The following is a 25,040-nucleotide window of genomic DNA, read 5'->3' on the forward strand; positions in this document are numbered from 1 at the left end:
TTAGTATGTTAGGATACCTGACAGAAATGTTTGGCTGTCTTTTGTTTTTTCTTTGTGAAGTGCTTTTTCATTAAAAAATAAAAGATGAGCACTCAACACGCTGCGCCTTGGTCTGTTCACTACGACGCATGTGACAGCATCTTGTATACTGTAAGTCTTTTACATGACAGATAAAGCTATGGTATGGCTGTGAGAACAATCTAATCAATGTCTTTGAGGCACGATAATAAGGTAAAAGAGTATTTATGGACTGTGAACTAAGTCCTAACACTATAGGTTTAAATAGATATCTGACTGCTGGTTAAGCACCACCCACAGGAAATAGAAAAATGAACAAAAGCTTGGCCTTCCCTGTAGCTCAGTTGGTAGAGCATGGTGTTTGCAACACCAGGGTTGTGGGTTTGATTCCCATGGGGGGCCAGCACAGGGAAAAAAAAAAGAAAAAAACATGTATGAAATGAAGTGTATGCATTCACTACTGTAAGTCGCTCTGGATAAGAGCGTCTACTAAATGACTAAAATGTAAATGTAAAATGTACATCTCAGAATTCACAAATGCTTAAGGGATTACATATATTCTTGTACTCCAGAGGAAAAATGTCACATCTGGGAATTGCTATTGATCATAACTGGGAACAAAGATGTCGTGACTGGTAAAAGTGAGATAACTGAAAGCTACTCATGTCTGGCAGTCAAGTTGTGATATGTATAGTTCTCCAGCAGATGGCATATACAGTATGCTTGTGAACAAAGACATCATAAAGATCCCTCCAAAATATTTTAGAAATACAATACAACTGGCAGAGCACCCAAACACATTTTTCTTTTTTATTTAAAATGTATTAGAATTGTTAGAAAGTAAAGCTTTAAAGCATAATATGTACCGCTGTATATTTGCATTTATAGTTTATCATTACATTAATTAAATGCTCTTTATATCGATAATACAATCTACAAAAACCTCCACAATTGAGCATTGAACATACAATATTTACAGGCCACGCTGACAGCACGCATTCAGCCTCAGAAAAAAATACAATATAACATCCTTCTCTATTTCTTTCACACAGTATTAGTTTTGTAAACAATGGTGCATGATATCTATATAATTTACATTTCACAATTCCAAGGTCCTCTGCTTGAATGTTCACACTGTGCATAGAACATGATTTAGAGGCAAACCCCTCTCCCTTTGGATGAACTGCTGTTGTAGGTAGCACTTACATATAGGCACACTTGGCTTAACAAACATGGAAGAGCTTGTACAAAAGTAAGCAGTTGCTAACTTAGTATTTGTCCTTAATTCAAACTCAAGACCCCTTGTAATGAAATACTAATTGGTTAGAATTATTGAATCACTGAAATAAATAGAAAATGTATATATCTTATCTAAATTGTCCTCCACACATTGTTTTCAAAACGCAAACGGACACACATTTGATGGTGCAGTTAGGAATTGTAGTAGTAACTCAAGCTGGTTCCATGCATGTGTAGTTAATCCATGCGTTTCTCATACAAGTTTCCAAAGAAATCGCAGTGTGGTCGATTGTGCTAATCGGAGTGTATTAGTATCAATAGTCAAATGTGCCTCTCCAAACAGAGATTGTGTAAGATACTGTACACACATTTAGGTGAGATTGATATTAAAGTATCATTAAAAAGTAGTTAACATTACACTTTTTAATGAATAAACTGCATTCCTAACAAGGCTTCATTATCCAGTACAAATTATGTTTCAAGGTGCTATCCTACTGCATTCCCATGATTAAGACATTTCTGTGTTAAGACTTGTATGGTAATTTTAGCTGAAGCTGTTATCCGAAGCGACTCAGTTAACACATATAGTATGTGCCCCTTGTGAAAATCAAAACAACAACTCTGGTGTTACAAGCCCCATGTTCCAATAAACGGACCAGTACATTTTCAGCATGTGCACCTATTGTGAAGATATGTAATTATGAATTTCTATCATCATACTGCTTAATACCATAAATAATTGCAGATTAAAAACCGAACACTGTTAGTAGTACTTGTGTTACTACAGTAGGTTACTTGTGTTACTACAATGAAAAAAAATAAAGTCAATTTCCTTAAAAATAAAATCAAAGGAAATATACAGAAAATTAAGAAATTCGACAATAAAAGAAAAACGACCTTATAAAAATTGGACAAATTAAGTGTTATTCAGCAGAATTAGTTGATTATTGCAAATGCAAATAATTTCTCCATCTGTTTTCTAAACCTGTTCCTTCATTAAAGTGTTTTCTCATTTCATATGTTAAAGGCACAGGTCATATTTATTATTAAATGTATTTTGGGTAAAAAAAATATATAAAATACTTTGTATATACTGTACATATACTGTACATGAGTATTTGCTTTAATACCTTAAAATGAACACACAAAAGTGTTGGCCAAATACGTCAAACCAAACAAATAATAACTTTTCAAAATACAATTGTATTCATTGAAAAATCTATTTAACATTTTTATTTGACATTCTTGTACCAGTTTTTGGAAAATGATAAGGCAGTAATAAAAGTTTAGATTAAAATGACAGATGTACCAAAAGTCATAATTCCATATGAAAAAACTATAATACTTTTTGAGAATCCTGTTTTTGGAGTCATATTTAAACTTTGAAGATACAGCTGAGAATATTGTTGGCCTTTTTTGTTGCAATTGAATACTGCAAGTGCAGATTTGATTTGAAGAATACATCTTGAATAAAAAAGGCATAAAAATACAAAAAGGAACATATTTATTAAATTACTTTCAGGGGACTGAAAGGTATATTTTTGTGAGATGGAGTTTTATTGAATTATTATTATCTTACACATTTCTACCTATCTCTTAGGTTATTTAATTCTTATTTAATTACAAGGGGTCTGTTACCACAACTGGGCTTACATCCATAAATGGGCCCAAAACTTTCAGCTCAGGCTTTGGTGATTGTCTTGCCAACAATAGCTATGATTTCTCAGTCAATACATTCCAGGTTAACATCATCAACATCAATTAAATTGACTGCTATATTCGTTATATCATCATCTCTTTGATTCAGTGGGCTGGGCTCAATGTGTCCCTCAGAGTCTTAGTTAGCGAGAACCCTGTCTCTGATCCAAGCCAAACATACCAAAGTTGGACTTTGGAGATGAACAAGCAGTCTCATCGTCAAAGACAGAAGACCATGATGATGCAGTGTTTATCCATTGGTTGCACTAGTTATTCAAACATTGGACTCTTTCAGCTGTGAGTTACGGATTGAGACAGGGATGACAAATGGGGCAGAGTGCAAGATGATCTCGTTCTGAAGCTCCACAGGTAGCGGCTCTTCAGTAGTCTCCACAGGAGGTTGTGTCTCTGTCAGTTCTTTGCTCTCCCGTTTTTCATGAGAATCCATATCTACAACGGTTTCATCCACTCCGAGTGATTGTTGGCTTCCATACAGTTTGTTCATCCTGATGGCAATCATTCCCTCCGTCTCTGGCGGCGCTTCGTCCTCCTTGGTTAACGCTTTCTTTTCGCGGTACTTGTAGGAGGCGAGTTTCATCGAACGTCTCAGCAGATGCTTACGATAGGCTCTCTGAATAACAACAGCTGCTACCTCCTCCTGCTTTCGCCTCAGGGTGGTGGTGATTGGCTCGTATGACACTTTAGAGGGGTTGTTGGCCATGAACTTCTCCTCCATGCTTTCTTTCATGGCATCCATCTCCGCTGACTCTCCCAGCACCTCTGTGGTCAGCGCCAGCAAGATGTCTAGACAGTGGATCTTATCCCCAGGGACAATGGGAAGGTCCATGGTGATCAGCTTGATTGCGTTGGGTTTGGGGATCCTGAGCGGGTCTTTAAGCGTATCACAGAACTCCGACAAAATGTCGTAGGCGATGAATTGTGACGCGTCAGGGTCGAACTTCTCCCAGGTCTCGTAGAACATCTCGAAGTCTTCCTCACACAGCGGGTCGCCACTCTCCTCTGTGGCCACATTGAAGTTCTCGAGGATAATGGCAATGTACATGTTGACCACAACAAGGAAACACATGATGATGTAGCTGCAGAAAAAACAAATTCCCAAACCAGGGCTGCCGCAGTTGCCTCTTACATCTGTGCCGGGATTTTCCACGTCCGGGTCACAGTCCGGAGGTCTACTATTCAGAATGGGTGAGAGGAGACCATCCCAACCGGCTGAGGTTGTGATCATGAACAGACAAATTATACTGTTGCCAAAAGTTTCAAAATTGAACATATCGTCTATTCCGGCCTCCTTCTTGACATACGCAAAGTTGGACATTCCGAAAATGGAGAAGATAAACATGATAAGGAAGAGCAGAAGCCCAATGTTAAAGAGAGCAGGAAGTGACATCATCAGGGCAAACAACAGTGTCCGGATGCCTTTAGCTCCTCGGATGAGTCTCAGAACTCGACCAATCCTGGCCAGTCTTATGACACGGAAAAGGGTAGGTGAGACAAAATACTTCTCTATGAGGTCCGCCAGCAGTAAACCTGGAATGGAAAGAAAATAACAACATTTTAGTTTTCATTGTAATTACTATGTTCTTCAATCATGTTTCATTTCAGAAAAAATAAAGAATTCTGTAGCTACATGACTAATGAATACAATAATTTCTTGATATTCACCAACGATGGAGAGAATGACGACGACAAAATCAAAAATATTCCATCCGACGGAAAAGAAATATTGTCGCAGTCCGATCAACTTGAGGATACACTCTGTGGTGAAGACGATGATAAACACCAGGTTGATGAGGAAGAGTATATCCTCCTTCTCCTTGCTCTGGCCGTCCGTCTCCACCATCATCGTTACCATGTTGAGGCAGATCAGCACCATGATGAAGATGTCGAAGAATTGTTGGGTGATCAGGTCGAAAATAAGGCCTGCGAATTTGTTCTTCAACCGCCAATCAATAGAGACCAAGAGAAGGAGAGGATAAAACAGACTGAATTAGAGGTATGTTAGATCAATGACATGCACATGAAAATAACAGTATGTCTCTATACTTTGGAAGGAAAGATATTGTCATGGGGGAGGAACAGAAGCGGACAAGAGCAGATAGTGATAAAGTCTGGGCAATACCTTCTCATTGAGTGGTACTGTATTTAGCTGAATGTTTTCCTCTTAAACATCGGTGATGATACACTTGTATTTGAACTAAGACTACTGTCAATGAAATGATGTGTAGGGGCGGGAATATACACTATTTTGTTCTTAAGGCAATTAGCCAGTAACCCAAGCAGGTGCTTACCTGGGGTCTAGGAATGGGTTTCTGTGGCTTCTTGGAACCAAGCTTTTTCATGGCATTGTAGTATTTCTTCTGTTCCTCTGTCATGAAAATGTCTTTCCCTCCAAAGTATAGAGACATACAGTTATTTTCATGTGCATGTCATTGACCTAAAATATTAGTAATTTATATGTGTATCGTATTGTGGTGATAATATGTTTTAGAAATGTATTTCATGCTGTGTTTGGTATTTAGTGATATTAGGCTGTAGGACGGCCACTTATCTTCTTTTTTTGTTGGTTGAAGTTGTCGATAATGACACCAATGAAGAGATTCAGGGTGAAGAAGGACCCAAAGATGATGAATATGACAAAGTAGATGTACATGTAAACATTATCCTCATATATGGGCTGGTCTTCCACCTTGTTGGAACAGAGAGTATAAAATCACAAGAAATTAGTTGGTTTTCATACTCATTTCAAAGTGTATAATTATTATTACAGTATTAAGAAGGAAGTGTCTTACAAAACGTGAATCCACAGCGCCATACATTATATCCATCCATCCTTTAAACGTTGCCTGGACATGAGAAAAAAATATATGCTGTAAGAAACAGCAGTGGTGTAAAGTACCTTAGTAAAAATACTTGAAAGTACTACTTAAGTAATTTTTGGGGGTATCTGTACTTTACTTAACTATTTATATTTCTGGCAACTTTTACTTTTACTTCACTACATTCCTAAAGAAAAGTATGTACTTTTTACTCCATACATTTTCCATGACACCCAAAAGTACTCGTTACATTTTGAATACTTAGCAGGACAGGACAAAGGCTCAATTCGCGCACTTTTCAAGAGAACATCCCGGGTCATCCCTACCGCCTCTGATCAGGCGGACTCACTAAACACAAATGCATCTTTTATAAATTATGTCTAAGTGTTAGAGTGTGCCCCTTGCTAGCCGTACATTTTAAAAACAAGAAAATGGTGCCGTCTGCTTTGCTTAATATAAGGAATTTGAAATTATTTATACTTTTACTTTTGATAGTTAAGTATATTTAGAAACAAATACTTTTAGACTTTTTCTCAAGTAGTATTTTACTGGGTGACATCAGCTTTTACTTGAGTAACTTTCTATTAACCTCTCTAGGGTAGGGGGCAGTATTTGCCAAAAACCTGAGAAGATTCCTTACAGGAAGTGCCCTCTCTGGCCATTTCTTGGCCTTCTACACTCTCTTTATTGAAAACTGAGGATCTCTGCTGTAACGTGACACTTCCTACGGCTCCCATAGGCTCTCAGAAGGCGGCAGAACATTGAATGATGACTTTGCAGGCCATGGCTGAAAAACTGTAGCACATTTGGTAAGTGGTCGATCAGAGAACAATGAGACTGGTGCGCGTGTGCACAAGAAGAGTCCATTTTAGATTTTTAGTCTATGAACGAAAACAGGGTTTCCAGGTCGGAATATTATCGCTTTTTTACGAGAAAAATCGCATAAAAATTGATTTTAACAGCGTTTGACATGCTTCGAAGTACGGTAATGGAATATTTGATTTTTTTTGTCACGATACGCGCCGACGCGTCACCCTTCGTTACCCTTCGGATAGTGTCTTGAACGCACGAACAAAACAGAGGATATAAGAACATAACTATGGATTATTTTGAACCAAACCAACATTTGTTATGTTATGTTTTTTGTGAACGTTTATCGTGAGTAATTTAGTAAATTCACCGGAAGTTTGCGGTGGGTATGCTAGTTCTGAACGTCACATGCTAATGTAAAAAGCTGTTTTTTGATATAAATATGAACTTGATTGAACAAAACATGCATGTATTGTATAACATAATGTCCTAGGAGTGTCATCTGATGAAGATCATCAAAGGTTAGTGCTGCATTTAGCTGTGGTTTGGGTTTATGTGACATTATATGCTAACTTGAAAAATGGGTGTCTGATTATTTCTGGCTGGGTACTCTGCTGACATAATCTAATGTTTTGCTTTCGTTGTAAAGCCTTTTTGAAATCGGACAGTGTGGTTAGACTAACGAGAGTCTTGTCTTTAAAATGGTGTAAAATAGTCATATGTTTGAGAAATTGAAGTAATAGCATTTCTAAGGTATTTGAATATCGCGCCACGGGATTCCACTGGCTGTTGAGTAGGTGGGACGATTTCGTCCTACATACCCCAGAGAGGTTTAAGGCATCTATACTTTTACTCAAGTATGAAAAATTGGGTACTTTTTCCACCACTGAGAAACAGTAGGCTATGTACATGTAACACAAGCCAACACCCGTATTACCACTTTAAACAACTTCAACTATAGAATAGTAGTAGGCTATATGATTAGTAAGCAATCTGTTTTGAAACTCACTATTTGCAGGAGGGAGAGGTAGCCCATGGCCACGTTGTCATAGTTGACCTTTGCATTCATCCAGCGCACGTCGTCATTACCCTCCATTAGTTGAAAGCATTCGGTCTTGTTATTCACAACGTCAGCAGAGAACCTCTCCTCAGACGTGGTGTTGAAGCAGTAGTAGTACTTCCCAGCAAACAGGTTGACTCCCATGATGCTGAAGATGAGCCAGAAGATGAGGCACACTAGAAGCACGTTGAAGATGGAAGGAATGGCCCCCACCAGAGCATTCACCACCACCTGTGGAAAGGGTTAGGGTTAATTTTAGAAAACCTACAAATCAAATCCCTAGTAAAGGAAGAGCTTGTACAGTATGTAAAAAAGGGATTCATGTTGAACTACTGAGACTCATTGGAGTGAAATACTCATTGGATTGTTGATCAATTCTCGAAAATGTATCAGCAAATGCATTTCATTTCTAGGGCCACAGATTTACATGTTTGGGACTCATCAAATACACCAGCTCTTTTAAATACAAATACAAACCCAAGGGCTCTTTTAAATGTAACCAGTGCAACCATTGCAGAAATATTGCACAGAAAAAGTATTTTGTTGATACAGCTTCCAAAATGGAGTGTTACGTCAAGCATTTCATTAACTGCAAAACCACTCATGTCATCTATAGATTGGAATGTCCACAGTGCAAGGTGTTCTACATTGGACGGACCAAGAGACGCCTTCAAGACCGCCTAGCGGAACACAAGTACGCCGTATGGGTAGGCAATGACGACTACCCCATGGCAAGGCACTACACGTCCTTACACCATGGCAACCCTGCCTCCCGACAAGCTATGGGTATTGATCATATCCCGGCCTCTATTAGAAATGGGTCAGTTAAACCAAAGGGAAGGTTTTTGGATTTACAAACTACAGGCCACTAAATACCCGGGTTTAAATGAAGATATGGATTTCTTACCCTTCCTGTAGGGTTGTGATGGGTCCATTTGCTGTCATCTAATGGACATTTTGCTCAATTGCCCTCAGCTATGTTTAGACTCTTGTTGTTCATGTTTTGCTGTGTTCTAGTGTACTATGGAATATATTGCTTTCTTATTCTTGATTCTTTATTCTTATTCTTATTTCTTATTCTCCCAGCCATATTTAAGGTTAGAACTACCTTTCTAAGTGTTCTGATACTTCTAGCTTGGAGTTGTATTTTTATGATAACATAGCTACAGTATTTCACTTTAAAGTGTGTATAGTATTGCTTCCTAGGTATGTCCAATCAATTTTGTAACCACTCCCTCTTCAAATTAGGGCTAATTGGAAAAATTGTTCAAAAGAGAACATTGTATTATTTCTTTGTACTCCCTGACGAAGGCCATGCAGCCGAAACGCGTCGGATTTTTAAAAACATTGTTTCTATCGAACATGCCATACTAATAAAGGCATTTTAATCAATTATATGAAGAGTGCCTTGGTCCTCCTTTCTTTTTGAACACCAGCTCTCTTGTTTCGGTTTTCTCGACTTATGAAAGACTACTCACTCACCCTCATTCCCTCAAATCTGGACAGGGCGCGGAGGGGCCGCAAAGCCCTTAAAGTTCGAAGAGATTTGATTGGTCCAAGTTCAGCATAGCCCAGGATGTTAGCCGTTAAGCTAATCAAAGACACCTTGGAGATTTGGGATGTGACAATAACATGTGAAGATTAGCTTTCTCAAATGAACTGAAATATTGCTCATTTATATTGATTAAATATGACTTATAAATGTTGATCAAATAAAATATAGCTTATTATGATGAGGATGCACTACACAGATGGGCTGGGGTTACTACTTTGACTTACATCCACAATGAGGAAGTCCAGCCAGCACCATGCGTTTGTGAAGTAGGCCTGGAATCCGTAAGCCACCCACTTCAGGAGCATCTCAATAATGAACACGTAGGTGAAGACTTGATCAGCATATTCCAGGATGATTTTTATGGTCCTGCGCTGTTCAATGTATATGTCTTCAAAAGCCTGTGAAGGATTGAACAAAAGATTATGGACAGCTGTTTCAAAATACCGTATGTTAGTTATTTGCGTTGCACTGAAAGAAGGCATCACTCTATCTCACCAAAGCTCCACTACTCATTAGGATCATGAAGATGATAAAGGTCTCAAAGTAGTTGTGCTCCACAATGAGGAAGCATGTCTTCCTGAAGTTCCACCAAGTCTTTCCTTTGCCCGTGGTGATGTCAAAATCAAGGCAAGGGCATCGTCCAATGCATTCTACCAGAGATTTGAGGAAGGAGAACATATTAGTAAGATTAGGCAAAACAAACCTCGCACCCCATCTACCAGTACTATCCACATTTGTCAAGTCAGGGATTTCAGAATTACAATCAATGCATGGGGAAGAAAAAATAATTAATTAATGGAGATGAGTGGGGTGCTAATGAATTCATATTCACTTAAAGTGTATTCTACCATTTGAACCATACAGGGAACCTCAATTTAAATAGGCAGTATAGCCATTGTTATATCAACCAGGGAAATGCAACATGACTCAAACAAATCTACACTAAGTAAGCGAGCCCTGCTCTCTTTCCCTCTCTCCTCCTGAACAACTAAGTAAATCATTGGAGGCTGATGTAGGTTAACTACAGTATACTGAACAAAAATAGAAACGCAACATGCAACAATTTCTAAGATTTTACTGAGTTACAGTTCATAAAAGATTAACGGCACGGCAATGAGCCTCAGGATCTCATCACGGTATCTCTGTGCATTAAATTGCCATCGATAACATGCAATTGTGTTCATTGTCCATAGTTTATGCCTGCCCATACCATAACCCCACCACCACCATGGGGCACTCTGTTCACAACGTTGACATCAGAAAACCACTCGCCCACATGATGCCATACATGTGGTCTGAGGTTGTGAGGCCAGTTGGACAATTTCTCTAAAATGACATTGGAGGCAGTTTATGGTAGAGAAATTAACATTCAATTCTCTGGTAACAGCTCTGGTGGACAGTCCTGCAGCCAGTATGCCAATTGCACGCTCCCTCAAAACTTGAGACATCTGTGGCAAAACTGCACACTTTAGAGTGTCCTTTTATTGTCCCCAGCACAAGGAGCACCTGTGTAATGATCATGCTGTTTAATCAGCTTCTTTATATGCCACACCTGTCAGGTGGATGGATTATCCAAATCTGTGCACAACATTTTAGAGAAATACGTTTTTTGTGCATATGGAACATTTCTGGGATCTTTTATTTCAGCTTATGGAACATGGGAACAACACTATATGTTGCATTTATATTTTTGTTCAGTGTATATTGACTCCCATGGTAGCATCAAGCCTGTAAGTGGGAGATCCTCTTACTCTCGGTCCAGCAGTTCTCAGGGCTGGTGGGGTCTGCCTCTTCTTCCTCCTCTTCCTCCACTTCAGGGGGATTGTCCACTGTGCTGCATATTGAAGAGGCATTGTCTGGTGCAATAGGTTTCTTTAACTGTAGTGGGAGAGACATCTGTATTAGATAATATGGGATATCCCATTTGTAGCTAATCTTATAGCAAAAAATAAATAAAAAACATCAAATGTGAACTATCCCTTTAAATAAATTGTATCTTGAAATCAGAGGTTAATCATGCCCACTGGGTTGGATTGAGAGACATGAAATGTAATTCTATATCCTCAACTTACTATGACCTCTATTTACTCACTGTTTTGAGCAGATTGTATAAAGATCTGGATGCATTTGCTGGGACACAGCACAAAATGATTTGGTTTAGTAAGAGGAGGAATGATTTAAGTTACCTATGTGTCTATAACTCTTTGCCCAGTCACAGATTCATATGGTATCTCTCTTTCACATACAGTGCCGCTTGTCACATTAGACTAATGAGTAAACACACTGTGGGAAAAAAGTAGGACATAGCAACTGTTGCCCGACAGTCTCTTTTAAAGTTTGTAAACATGTCAGCTCCAAAGAATTATTCAACCCCTGCACTGAAGAACATAAACTGTAATTCAATAATGTTATATGTTAACTGCGAGTTAATCTGAACAAAGACTGGCTTTTTTTATTTATACCGTGCGTCAATATGCACTGTCTGATAATTTGACAAGATGTAGTGTCTTATTTCATGTTTTGTTTGTGTGATCAAACTATTTATTTACCCTTTTATAATGTATTTACACCATATTCTGAGAAATGGGTCTCAGCTGGGGTAGCTAAAGCAGAGGTCAGAGTTGAAATGCCATGGGTTTAGCCGTAAGCGGAGCTGTCATGTGAAACATGTAATTTGATCCATTTTAGAGGCACGCCAAAGGTATGCATTACTCAATCGTTCAGGCTTTAGCTCCTGAATGAAACAAATGTTATATGATTTGGCCTGCTGAGGAACTGACAAAGGCATGCCCTGTATTTACCAGACACTAAAACAAATATACGAGGTATATTATTATACGAGGTATATATATATATATATATATATATATATATATATATATATATATATATATATATATACCTTGTATAATAATATACAGTACCAGTCAAAAGTTTGGACACACCTACTCATTCAAGGGTTTTTCTTTATTTTTACTATTTTCTACATTGTAGAATTATAGTGAAGAAATCAAAACTATGAAATAACACATATGGAATCAAATACATTTTACATTTGAGATTTTTCAAATTAGCCACCCTTTGCCTTGATGACAGCTTTGTACACTCTTGGCATTCTCTCAACCAACTTCATGAGGAATGCTTTTCCAACAGTCTTGAAGGAGTTCCCACATATGCTGAGCACTTGTTGGCTGCTTTTCCTTATCTCTGCGGTCCAACTCATCCCAAACCATCTCAATTGGATTGCGGTCGGGTGATTGAGGAGGCCAGGTCATCTGAAGCAGCACTCCATCACTCTCCTTCTTGGTCAAATAGCCCTTACACAGCCTGAGGGTGTGTTTTGGGTCATTGTCCTGTTGAAAAACAAATGGTAGTCCCACTAAGCGTAAACCAGATGGGATGGCTTATCACTGCACCAAGCTGTGGTAGACATGCTGGTTAAGTGTGCCTTGAATTCTAAATAAATCACAGACAGTGTCACCAGCAAAGCACCCCCACACCATCACACCTCCTCCTCCATGCTTTATGGTGGGAACCACACATGCGGAGATCATCCGTTCACCTACTCTGCGTCTCACAAAGATGCAGAAATCTCAGATTTGGACTCATCAGACCAAAGGACAGATTTTCCCCGGGCTACTGTGCATTGCTCGTGTTTCTTGACCCCAGGAAGTCTCTTCTACTTATTGGTGTCCTTTAGGTTTCTTTGCAGCAATTAGACCATGAAGGCCTGATTCACGCAGTCTCCTCTGAACAGTTGATGTTGAGATGTGTCTGTTACTTGAACTCTGCGAAGCATTTATTTGGGCTGCAATCTTAGGTACAGTAAACTCTAATGAACTTATCCTCTGCAGCAGAGGTAACTCTTGGTCTTCCATTCCTGTGGTGGTCCTCATGAGAGCCAGTTTCATAATAGCGCTTGATGGTTTTTGCGACTGCACTTGAAGAAACTTTCAAAGTTCTTGAAATGTTCCTTACTGGCTGACCCTCATGTCTTAAAGTAATGATGGACTGTCATTTCTCTTTGCTTAAATAATATCACCTCCACCTTACATCATATCACCTCCACCTTACCGGCCACCCTCGACCCACTTCAGTTTGCATACTGCCCAAACAGGTCCACAGACTATGCAATCGCCATCACACTGCCCTATCCTATCTGGACAAGAGGAATACCTATGTAAGAATGCTGTTCACTGACTATAGCTCAGCATTCAACACCATAGTACCCTCCAAGCTCATTATCAAGCTGGAGGCCCTGGGCCTCAACCCCACCCTGTGCAATTGGTTCCTGGACTTCCTGACGGGCCGCCCCCAGTTAGGAAACAACATCTCCACCTCGCTGACCCTCAACACTGGGGCCCCACAAGGGTGCGTGCTCAGCCCCCTCCTGTACTCCCTGTTCACTCACGACTGCGTGGCCTTGCACGCCTCCAACTCAATCATCAAGTTTGCAGACGACACAACAGTAGTGGGCTTGATTACCAACAACAAGACAGCCTACAGGGAGGAGGTGAGGGCACTCGGAGTGTTGTGTCCTCAAAACAACCTCTCACTCAACGTCAACAAAACAAAGGAGAATGATCGTGGACTTCAGGAAACACCAGAGAGAGCACACCCCTAACTACAACGAAGGGACAGCAGTGGAGAAAGTGGAAAGTTCTAAGTTCCTCGGCGTTAACATCAACGACAAACTGAAATGGTCCACCCATACAGACAGTGTGGTGAAGAAAGCGCAACAGCGCCTCTTCAATTTCAGGAGGCTAAAGAAATTTGGCTTGTCACCCAAAACCCTGACTAACTTTTACAGATCCACAATCGAGAGCATCCTGTTGGGCTGTATCACAGCCTGGTACGGCAACTGCTCCGCCCTCAACCGCAAGGCTCTCCAGAGGGCGGTGCGGTCTGCACAACGCATCACCGGGGGCAAACGTCTTGCCCTCCATGACACCTACAGCACCCGATGTCAGAAGAAGGCAAAAAAAGATCATCAAAGACAACAACCACCCGAGCCCCTGCCTGTTCACACCGCTACCATCCAGAAGGCGAGGTCAGTAGAGGTGCATCAAAGCTGGGACCGAGAGACTGAAGAACAGCTTCTATCTCAAGGCCAGCAGACTGCTAAACAGCAATCACTAACTCAGAGAGGATGCTGCCTACATGGAGACCCAATCACTGGACACCTGTTGGGGCTAGGGGGCAGTATTTTCACGGCCGGATGAAAAACGTACCCAATTTGAAAAGGTTACTACTCTGTAAAATGCTGTTTTTGGATATAAATATGAACTTGATAGAACAAAAAATGCATGTATTGTCTAACATAATGTCCTAGGAGTGTCATCTGATGAAGATCATCAAAGGTTAGTGCTGCATTTAGCTGTGGTTTTGGTTTTTGTGACATACATGCTTGCTTTGAAAATGGCTGTGTGTAATGTTTTGTCTATGTACTGTCCTAACATAATCTAACTTTATGCTTCCGCCGTAAAGCCTCTTTGAAATCAGACAACGTGGTTGGATTAAGGAGATGTTTATCTTTAAAATGGTGTAAAATAGTTGATTGTTTGAGAAATTGAAATTATTCGATTTTTGCTGTTTTGAATTTCGCGCCATGTATCTTGTCAAGCAATCCCGTCACAGGGATCAGAATGGGAAGGGGTGGCCCCAAGAGGTTTTAACGAATGGATCACTAGTCACTTTAAACAACACCACTTTAAATAATGCCACTTTAATAATGTTTACATATCTTATATTACTCATATCATATCATATATACATATATAATATATATATATATATATATATATACCATATTTTATACCATCTATTGCACCTTGCCTATGCCGCTCAGCCATCGCTCATCCATATATTTATATGTACATATTCTCATTCTCCCCTTTTAGATGTGTGTGTATTAGGTGGTTCTTGGGGAATTGTTAGATTACTTGTTAGATATTACTGCACTGTCGGAACCAGAAGCACAAGCATTAAGCTACACTCGCATTAACATTTGCTAACCATGTGTATGTGACCAATAACATTTGATTTGATTTGAGCTGATCTTGCTATAATATGGACTTGGTATTTTACCAAATAGGGCTATCTTCTGTATACCACCGCTATCTTGTCACAACACAACTGATTGGTTTAAATGCATTAAGAAGGAAAGAAATTCCACAAATTAACTTTTAACAAGGCACACCTGTTAATTGAAATACATTCCAGGTGACTACCTCATGAAGCTGGTTGAGAGAATGCCAAAAGTGTGCAAAGCTGTCATCAAAGCTACTATGAAGAATCTCAAATCTCAAATATATTTTGATTTGTTTAACACTTTTTTGGTTACTACCATATGTGTTATTTCATAGTTTGGATGTCTTCACTACTATTCTACAATGTAGAAAAAAGTTAAAATAAAGAAAAACCCTGGAATGAGTAGGTGTGTCCAAACTTTTGACTGGTACTGTAAATAGAGCATAAATATATTTAGCTTTCATAGATTTTGATTTGTACCCCGACACAGTAAGCGTATGAGTGGTGTGAAGTGTTTCCTTTAGGAGTTTGTGTGAGTACGCAGGTAGCTGTGTGTGTCAGGTTTGCTAAACATGCTGCGCTGGTCTTCTTTCCCACGCTCCGTTTTACAGTCACATGGTCTCTCCTCTCTTTGCAACCAGACGATCAGAGATAGATAGATGTTCTCTCTGTAGCAGAGGCTGTATGTGATCTTTATGAGCTTCTATCTGGGTCTGATGGCGCTGATCCCAGTAAATTGTTTTGCAGTCTTTACTGCAGTATTCACTGTAGTGTTTTTGTGGACTAAAGTCTGCTGAAACAATACAGTGAATACTGTGGTGTATACGGTTAACTATAGTATAATTAATGTAGTTAAAGAAAACTGTAGTATATAGTATAGTAATTAATGTTGTGTTTTTGCGGATTGTAGTATACTGTAGTATTTACCGTAGTGTTTTTGATGACTGTAGTATACTGTAGTATTTACTGTAGTGTTTTACTTTTATCTTTAACATAGAAGTGAAGGCTTTCTCCTTGAGGAAACCTACTGGAGAAATACTAAAAGAGCAAATTTTCCATAACCTGTAGGTAAGTCGGCAGGACTGGTGTCTGAACGGATAGTTCAGAGCTTCTGCTCTTTTTTATAACTTATAGGGAACATAATATATGACCTATACTTGGCATGTAGGGGGAGGGGAATGGGCAGGGTAATTGCAAATTAAATACTGTAGTATTTACAATAGTCGTGTTTTTGCGGACTGTACTGTTTTTGCAACCTCTGGGGTAGCTAGCTTTAGCTTGGTACCTAGCTAGCACCAATACAACCAGCCTGAAAACAATGACCAGTAGAAACTGAAGTCATTTTGATTATTCTTAGCAATGATTTAGGAATCTTTGTGAGTAAGTATTAGCTAGGTTGCCACTTGTTGTTCGCCTATTGAAATTGAACTTCCGTTCATGAAAATAAATCGCTAGCCAGCTACTTAACCCTGTTGCCCGAAGCTAACATTATAAGCAGCCAGCTAGCTTCATCTGGCTAGTGAGGTTCGACCAGACCGGGTTATGTGTTGTGAAGCTAGACACAATAATGATTAATCACAGTAGTGGAATTTGCAGTTTGCCTTCAAAATAAAAGAATGTCATTGACAGTGATGCAAATGAATACAAATAGTAGAATTATGCCATACTTTTATTTTGAAGGCTAATCGCAAAGTCCACTATTGTGGCAAATCCTTATTGTGGATTTTTACTATAGTATTTGTTGGTGGATAATATTGTAGTATTTACTATAGTATTCTACAGTATACAATGCTACAACATTCTATAGTAAGTACTACACATGATCGGGGGATACTACAGTGTGTAGTACAGTATTCAACAGTATAATACATATTACTACATCATTCTTTGGTAAGTACTGTAGTATTATATAGTAAACTGTAGGATTTTTTATGTGGGTAGTCTACCCTGCATGTCAGCAGCAGACAGAATAATTTTTATTGTCACCGCAGAACAAAAATACTGTAGTTTTCTTAAGTGATTTGGCCATGACTATAAGAAACCAAAGACCTCATAAAATGTACCAAAAGGAAAATGTTCTTTATCTTATCAGTATTAAAATAATACTGATATTGAATAGAATAATACTAGTACTAGTACTGATAACAATATATGATGTGCATGTGCTTGTATATTGGTTATTTCTCTTGTCAGTATGAATCCTTAGTCTTGATAACTCTCTATGTTGCTTGTAATGAACGCTCAAAATATAACCCACTGGGCACAGACATCAATTCAACATCTATTCCACGTTGGATCAACGTAATTTCATTGAACTGACATGGAAACAATGTCGATTCAACCAGTGTGTGCCCAGTGGGAACAGATGTCTGTGTCATGTTTTACTCATCAATAATGCAAAGGTCTTACCTCAGTATCCTCTTTAGCATATCCATTTGCACCTTCTCCTTCTTCCTCTTCAGAGCTGTCATCCTCATCATCATCAGACTCCATTTTGGCAATAGGTACATCCAGGGTCAAATTGTCATTTGTAAGAAATCCACTTGGGTTAACATCGTCTATCCAAACGTCCAGCATTCTGAGCTCTAAATCAGCCTTTGGGTTGTCACTGGAGTTGATATTTTTCAAAGCCAAGCTGTCCTTTGGGAGGCCATCCACATCCCCATTACTGCCCTCATTACCGTCAGCCCCGTCTCCATCCTCCTCAGGCTGCTTCCCTATGATAATCCAGAACTGCTTGATGACGTAGGCCTTGGCCCAGTCGATGCCCCTGGTGATCCTGCCGGTGGCGATCTGCAGGTTGTTCATCTCCCCGTCCTCCTCTGGAGCCGCCAGGTTGTCACCGCTGAACGAGCTCAGCAGCAAGGCCAAGAAGAGGTTCAACACCTGGATGGATAGTTAGAACAACTGGATTTTAGCACATAGTATTTGTTATTATTGTCCCCTATGCTCTTGAACCAGGGGTAGTGAAATTATTATTTACCAAATTCTTTTCTGGTTAATATTGTCAAAAGTTTTCTAAAACTTTTTCCAGAGGTCAGTTAGACAGTAACCGTGTAACTTTACCTCTCAATACTATCTAACAGTGGTATTAGACTAACCTCAAACGCCTGTTACATCATCTGTAGACTTAAGGCTGCCCCCTCCATGATTCCTGTAAGCCCTCTGCTATTTTCTCTATGCCACCTGCCCCAGTGGATCCCCAAACACCCCAAGGTCAGAACTGCTGGCGCATATCATGGAGCTAATAATAGCCCCTCCATTGAGTGAATGGTGTGTATCCTATTCGATGCCCCTGTTAGTCTACGGGATTCTCCCGGGAGTTCAGACAGAAAGCCCTGTTTGTCTTTGGCACATCGTTTGTTGTCAGGCTTTCGCTACCTCAACTGACATAGCTATTTCCTCTCTTCGTCCTCTGAATAACCAAAGAGGAAACACAACCAGTTTCGTTTACAGTGAACCGCCTGGTATCCATCAAAAGAATGGAGCTGGCATAATCTACTCATTATTTAACAGCAACATAAGAGCTGCATCTGTGGTATGTGCACTGTATGCATGGAGCACTCCACCGAACACTCTCCCTGATCTTTCATTGTATGTGCATTACACCTTTTGAGAAATCCATTAATTAACTAAACACCAAAATACTTCAATGCCCACCCTCCAGTGCCCACATCCCATGGTTCAATGCATCACTCACCACTAGGTTACCGATGACCATGACCATCATGAAGACGACGAGACACATGCCCTGTCCGGCCACCTCCATGCATTCCCACATGGTCTCGATCCACTCTCCGCACAGCACCCGGAAGATGATGAGAAAAGCGTGAAAGAAGTCATGCATGTGCCAGCGGGGCAGCTCGCAGTCCAAGGAGATCTTGCAGACACACTCTTTGTAGCTCTTGCCGAAGAGCTGCATGCCCACCACGGCGAAGATGAACACGATGATGGCCAGGACCAGGGTGAGGTTACCCAGTGCGCCCACTGAATTACCGATGATCTTGATTAGCATGTTGAGTGTGGGCCAGGATTTGGCCAGCTTGAAAACACGCATCTGCCCCCAAAACAATCAGAGACATTATTAGGTTACATAGGGCTGGTTTCCTAGAAACTTGATTTTCCATTGAGAAAACTGGCCAATAATTAGGTTTGTAGAGTTAGTATCACTTTACTTGTGTCTAATGTGATGTTAATCTTGCATAGGGTTGCAAAGGGAAGGTATATTACTGGTAACTTTTAAAGTTTACCAGTAAACTACCAACATTTTTGTAACTTTCTTTTTTTTTAAAGTTTTTTTTAATCACATGACATCTAGTGATCTTTTTGGGTACTTCAGATTATCACAGGTGTCTGGAATTATTTATGGCCCTCTGTGTTGCTTTCACATGTAAACTATTTACTGAACAAAAATATAAACGCAACATATAGTGTTGGTCCGATGTTTCATGAGATGATATTAAAGATCCCAGAAATGTTCCATACGCACAAACAGCTTATTTCTCTCAGATTTTATGCACAAACTTGTTTACATTCCTTTTAGAGAGCGTTACTCCTTTGCCAAGATAATCCATCCACCTGGCAGGTGTGGCATATCAAGAAGCTGATTAAACAGCATGATCATTACACAGGTGCACCTTGTGCCGAGGACAATAAAAGGCCAATCTAAAATGTGCAGTTTTGTCACTGTCACGTCCTGACCAGTATGAGGGGTTATTTGTTATTGTAGTTTGGTCAGGACGTGGCAGGGGGTGTTTGTTTTGTGTTGTCGGGGTTTTTGGGTTGTGTTAGTTGTTTCGTGTATGCCTTACAGGACTGTTTGTCGTCGTTGTTTTTGTATAGGTGTGTTTTGTTTTGTTTTTCCTTCTTTCTGCCAATAAAAAAGAAGATGAGTGTACAGACTCCCGCTGCATTTTGGTCCACTTTATACGACGGCCGTGACAGAACTACCCACCACCAATGGACCAAGCAGCGGAGGAAGGAGCAGCAGCAGGAGTTTTGGACTTGGGAGCAGATACTAGCGGGAGAAGGACCATGGAGGAAGGCTGGAGAGGACAGAGAACGCTATGCTGGGACACGGTTGGCAAGGAAGCCTGAGAGGCACCCCCAATAAATGTTTTGGGGGGGGCACACGGGTAGTTTGGCTGGGCCAAGGGTGAGCCCTAAACCAACTCCCCGTGTTTATTATGGGGAGCGTGTGGAGTGGAGAGTGCCGGTGTGTGCGGAAGTGCGCACGATCTCGCCCATGCGCACGCACAGTCCAGTGCGAGTGATCCCAGCCCCTCGCAAGTGCCATGCTAGAGTGGGCATCCAGCCTGGAATGAGGATGCCTGCGCAGCACATCTGGCCACCAGTGCGCCTCCTAGGCCCAGGCTACCCTACGCCTGCTCTACGCATGGCAGCCATCAGGCCTCTTCACAGCCCAGTTCGCCCTGTGCCAGCACTCCGCTCGTGCAGGGCTACTATTACCATCCAGCCAGGACGGGTTGTGCAGGAGGTGCGCTCCAGACCTCCAGTGCCAACTCATGGCCCGGTGTATCCAGTTCCTGCTCCTCACACTAGCCTTGAGGTGCGTGTCTCTAGTCTGGCGCCTCCAAAGCCAGAACCACGTACCAGGCCTCCAGTGCATCAGCCCAGTCTAGTACGTCCTGTTCCCGCTCCTCGCACTAGCCTTGGGGTGCGTGTTTTTTCTATGGGATTTGTGGGTAGTTGTTTCCTGTTTAGTGTTTGTTGCACCTGACGAGACTGTTTTCGTCATTGTTTTTGTTCAGTGTTCATTTATTTTAATAAAGAAGATAATGAGCATTCACATTCCCGCTGCATTTTGGTCCAATTCATACGACGCCCGTGACAGTCACACAACACAACGTCACAGATGTCTCAAGTTTTGACGGAGCATGCGATTGGCATGTTGACTGCAGGAAAGTCCACCAGAGCTGTTGCCAGAGAATTTCTCTACCATAAACCACCTCCGATGTCGTTTTAGAGAATTTGGCAGTACGTCCAACCAGCCTCACAACTGCAGACTATGTATAACCATGCCACCTCCACATCCGGCTTCTTCATCTGCGATATGGTCTGAGACCAGCCACCTGAAGAACTGATGAAACTGAGGAGTAATTCTGTCTGTAATAAAGCCCTTTTGTGGGTAAAAATGTATTCTGATTGGCTGGGCCTGGCTTCCCAGCGGGTAGGTGTCACGACTTCCGCCGAAGTCGGTCCCTCTCCTTGTTCGGGCGGTGTTCGGCGGTCGACGTCACCGACCTTCTAGCCATCACTGATCCATTTTTCATTTTCCATTGGTTTTGTCTTGTCTTCCTTCACACCTGGTTCCAATCCCATCAATTACATGTTGTGTATTTAACCCTCTGTTTCCCCTCATGTCCTTGTCGGAGATTGTTTGATTGTATGTTTGTGTATTATGTGTTGGTGCGCGACGGGTTTTGTACCCACTTTTTATTATTTTGTATTTTGGTTTTGGAGTTTTGTGAAGCACTGATTAAACAACTCCGTTTATACCAAGTTCGATTCTCCTGCGCCTGACTTCCCTGCCACCAACACGCACCCATTACAGTAGGCCTATGCCCTTCCAGGCCCACCCATGGCTGCGCCCCTGCCCAGACAATGTGAAATCCATAGATTAGGGCCTAATTCATTTATTTAAATTAACTGATTTCCTTATATGAACTGTAATTCAGTAAAATGGTTGAAATTGTTGCATTTATATATATATATTATTTTTCTAACTGAATATTTAAAACATGCAGTGAAGCCTCTCAACAACTACATCACATTAGTAATCTAGCAGACTCACATCCAGAGCGACACACAGAAGCATCCAGGGTCAACTCCCTGCTCAAGGGCACGTCGACAGAACTCCCAAAAGGTTAAAAACAGGGACCCGAACCAGCGAGCCATCAGCCACCAGCCCAAGCTCCCCAACCGCAAGGTCATCAGCCCGTTTATATATTTTTTGGTATATATAAAATAATAAATAAGATACTTTTGTTATAAAAAAGGTAATGACAAAGCTGCAAAACATTATCCTAAATATAAACCATCAACTTAGTGACATATGTTTACAAAAGATTTTCACACCTATTTATTTGACTATGTCAATACATAGTGTTTTACTACATCTTTATTGTAAATGTTGTAGCGTCAAACTGATGTGAAAAAAAGTCAATAGTTGGAAGAGTTGCAGAGTTGATAAAAAATAATGCCATTGTTTATTAGACGCTTCTTTCATTAATTAGGCTATTTTCTATTCAACCATATAGTCTATCCACTAGAAATTCATGGACAGTATGGACACAGATATACAAAATGAGTAATATGAATACATAATATATATAGTGTTCAAGTATAAATGACCAAAGTTACCACAGATTGCCATAGATGACCTGCTAATTACCCAAATTACAGAAGATTCCGGTAACTTTGGTAATTTACCCAGTAGTTTGCAACCCTACTCTTGCAACTATTTTATGAAAATGCTTTGATCTATCGGGATCCATTCTCACTGCACAGTTACACTGAGAGAGTGTGTTCTAAACTTTGGGTGGAGTTACTCTCACCAGACGGAAGGAACGGAGCACGGACAGACCCTCGACGTTGGCCAGCCCCAGCTCCACCAGGCTCATTGTCACAATGATGCTGTCGAAGATGTTCCACCCGACCTGGAAGTAGTAGTACGGATCCATGGCGATAAGCTTCAGCACCATCTCTGCTGTGAAGATTCCTGTGAAGACCTGTACAAGAGATGAGAGAGGGGGGGCCTAGTGAATTATATTGAAAACTGTGCCATGTGTAGATATGCAGATTCTGCACTGTAACCCTGCATTTTTAACATGATCAATTTGAGAGAGAGATTTCTAAGGTATCCTTATCATGGCTTCAGAAGAGGTGAAGTGGAAGAGCATCATTAAGGAAGGTAACTCACCAAGTTCCCCACACTCAGCACTTCTTCAAACTCTGGTGTCATGGGGTAGTGCTCCATGGCCATGAACATGGTGTTGAGTACAATGCAGATGGTGATACCCAAATCCACGAATGGGTCCATCACTATGAAGTACATCCACTTCTTGAAAGTCACCCAGGGCACACAGCAGTTCCATTTCAGGAATATGTCTGAACACTTGTACCAGCAAGGCGGACAAGGTCTCAGTTCCTCCTCCAAATCTGTTGGAATGAGGGTAAAGGAGGAGGCTGTTAGTTATTTTGTACACAACCCTTCACGATAAGGATTTTTTATGGGTTCATGATTTGTTTTCAACCTTTATTTATTGTTTGCAGCAACTAAAGTTCAAAAATATTATTAAGGTCTATGTAGGTCTTGAAAAGTATTACTTATCTTGAGCACCTAAAGTTAAAACGTGTAAGGCCTTGGGTTGTAGGTCTTATAGCTAAAGAAGCTGACACAATGCGCCATCAGTGCATTAGATGGGAAACTTTGATGATGAAACTCTGCATAACTCATAAAATAATATAAAAGAAGCCGTTGCTCTAATACAGTAGCCAATTGGAACACAGGTATTGGTGGATATCACAGTCCTATACATCACATTCCAGTCCCACACAAGGATTCCTTAGGACATTTCATTTCTCGTATACAGATCCATTGCGATTTGTGACAGTTACCGTCCATGGCATCTTGGCTGTAAACACTGGATGAACTGGGTGTCTTCTTCTGCAGGCCTACTACTTCCAGCTGGTCGTTACTCCCCTTCAGACCACTGGCGCTCTTCAACACAACAGCAGACTGTAGAACAAAGAGAAACAAGACACACTTAACCATCAGGCGCATAGCAACACACTTAAAAAATATATCTATATTTTACCCCTTTTTTTTCTCCCCAATTTCGATCTTGTCTCATCGCTGCAACTCCTCAACGGGCTTGGGAGGCGAAGGTCGCGTCATGCGTCCTCCGAAACATGACCCGCCAAACCACGCTTCTTAACACTCGCCCGCTTAACCCGGAAGCCAGCCGCACCAATGTGTCGGAGGAAACACCATTCACCTGACCACCGAGGTCAGCTTGCAGGCGCGCGGCCCACCCCAAGGAGTCGTTAGAGCGCAATGAGCCAAGAAAGTCCCCCCGGCCAAACCCTCCCCTAACCCGGACGACGCTGGGCCAATTGTGCGCCGACCTATGGGACTCCCGATCATGGCCGGTTGTGATACAGCCCGGGATCGAACACGATACAGTGCCTTAGACACTACTGCGCCACTCGGGAGGCCAGCAACCCACTTTTTCAGAGCCAAACCGAGCCTAACCAAACCAAGCTGTACTGAGTTGGTTATGCATTCATCATTGTTCCTAAAACCGTCCTGAAAAGGAAAATGTGAATAAACAATATCCGAGCCAGCACAGTTTGGTTCAGGTCGGCACATTAGTGTGAAAAAGGTAATAACATCAAGAGCACAGCAATCCATCTGAGCCATGCAGCTCACCTCCTGGTCTGCCAGGACCTTGTGGGCGTTGGCACTGATCATGAGGCCTCCATTGGAGTCCTTTATAGCCTCGCTATAAAGGCTGGAGGATGTACACGCCTCATCAGCAACCTCTTGATCTGCCTTTTCACCTTTCTCTTTCTTAGACGTTCTACTGGACAGTGACGTCTGACTGCCAGCAATTTCAGCGTGTTCATGGTGTTCATGATGCCTGTCATGTCTCTGTCAGTCAAATAATCAGTCAATCATTGACCAGAATCAAACAAACCAAGGACGAGAACGACCAACATGAGCAATAATCTGCAAATTAACACTTAGTATGATTACTAGGTATTTTTT

General features: G+C 41.0%; 1 protein-coding gene and 1 non-coding gene across 2 annotated transcripts in view; both read right to left on the reverse strand.

Moving 5' to 3' along the window:
* Positions 1-814: 814 nt before the first annotated feature.
* LOC106607460 (sodium channel protein type 4 subunit alpha B) overlaps positions 815-25,040 on the reverse strand; it is a 43,760-nt gene continuing 19,534 nt past the window's right edge. The window contains exons 11-26 of the mRNA XM_014204433.3: positions 24,702-24,923; positions 23,888-24,008; positions 23,190-23,428; positions 22,825-22,998; positions 18,948-19,304; positions 17,657-18,133; positions 10,969-11,095; positions 9,713-9,867; positions 9,442-9,615; positions 9,145-9,267; positions 7,612-7,893; positions 5,766-5,819; positions 5,525-5,662; positions 5,265-5,369; positions 4,639-4,909; positions 815-4,503 (exon numbers count right to left, since the gene is read on the reverse strand). Coding sequence (XP_014059908.1) covers positions 3,230-4,503; positions 4,639-4,909; positions 5,265-5,369; positions 5,525-5,662; positions 5,766-5,819; positions 7,612-7,893; positions 9,145-9,267; positions 9,442-9,615; positions 9,713-9,867; positions 10,969-11,095; positions 17,657-18,133; positions 18,948-19,304; positions 22,825-22,998; positions 23,190-23,428; positions 23,888-24,008; positions 24,702-24,923 — 4,293 coding nt within the window. The 3' untranslated portion in view covers positions 815-3,229. The remainder of the gene's footprint in view (positions 4,504-4,638; positions 4,910-5,264; positions 5,370-5,524; positions 5,663-5,765; positions 5,820-7,611; positions 7,894-9,144; positions 9,268-9,441; positions 9,616-9,712; positions 9,868-10,968; positions 11,096-17,656; positions 18,134-18,947; positions 19,305-22,824; positions 22,999-23,189; positions 23,429-23,887; positions 24,009-24,701; positions 24,924-25,040) is intronic.
* Positions 16,249-16,303, reverse strand: LOC123743592 (U7 small nuclear RNA). The gene has a single exon (XR_006770448.1). It is a non-coding gene; the product is annotated as a U7 small nuclear RNA (small nuclear RNA).

The sequence above is a fragment of the Salmo salar genome, chromosome 06 (genome assembly GCF_965601325.2).
Source record: "Salmo salar chromosome 06, fSalSal1, whole genome shotgun sequence".
Taxonomy (NCBI): Eukaryota; Metazoa; Chordata; class Actinopteri; order Salmoniformes; family Salmonidae; genus Salmo; species Salmo salar.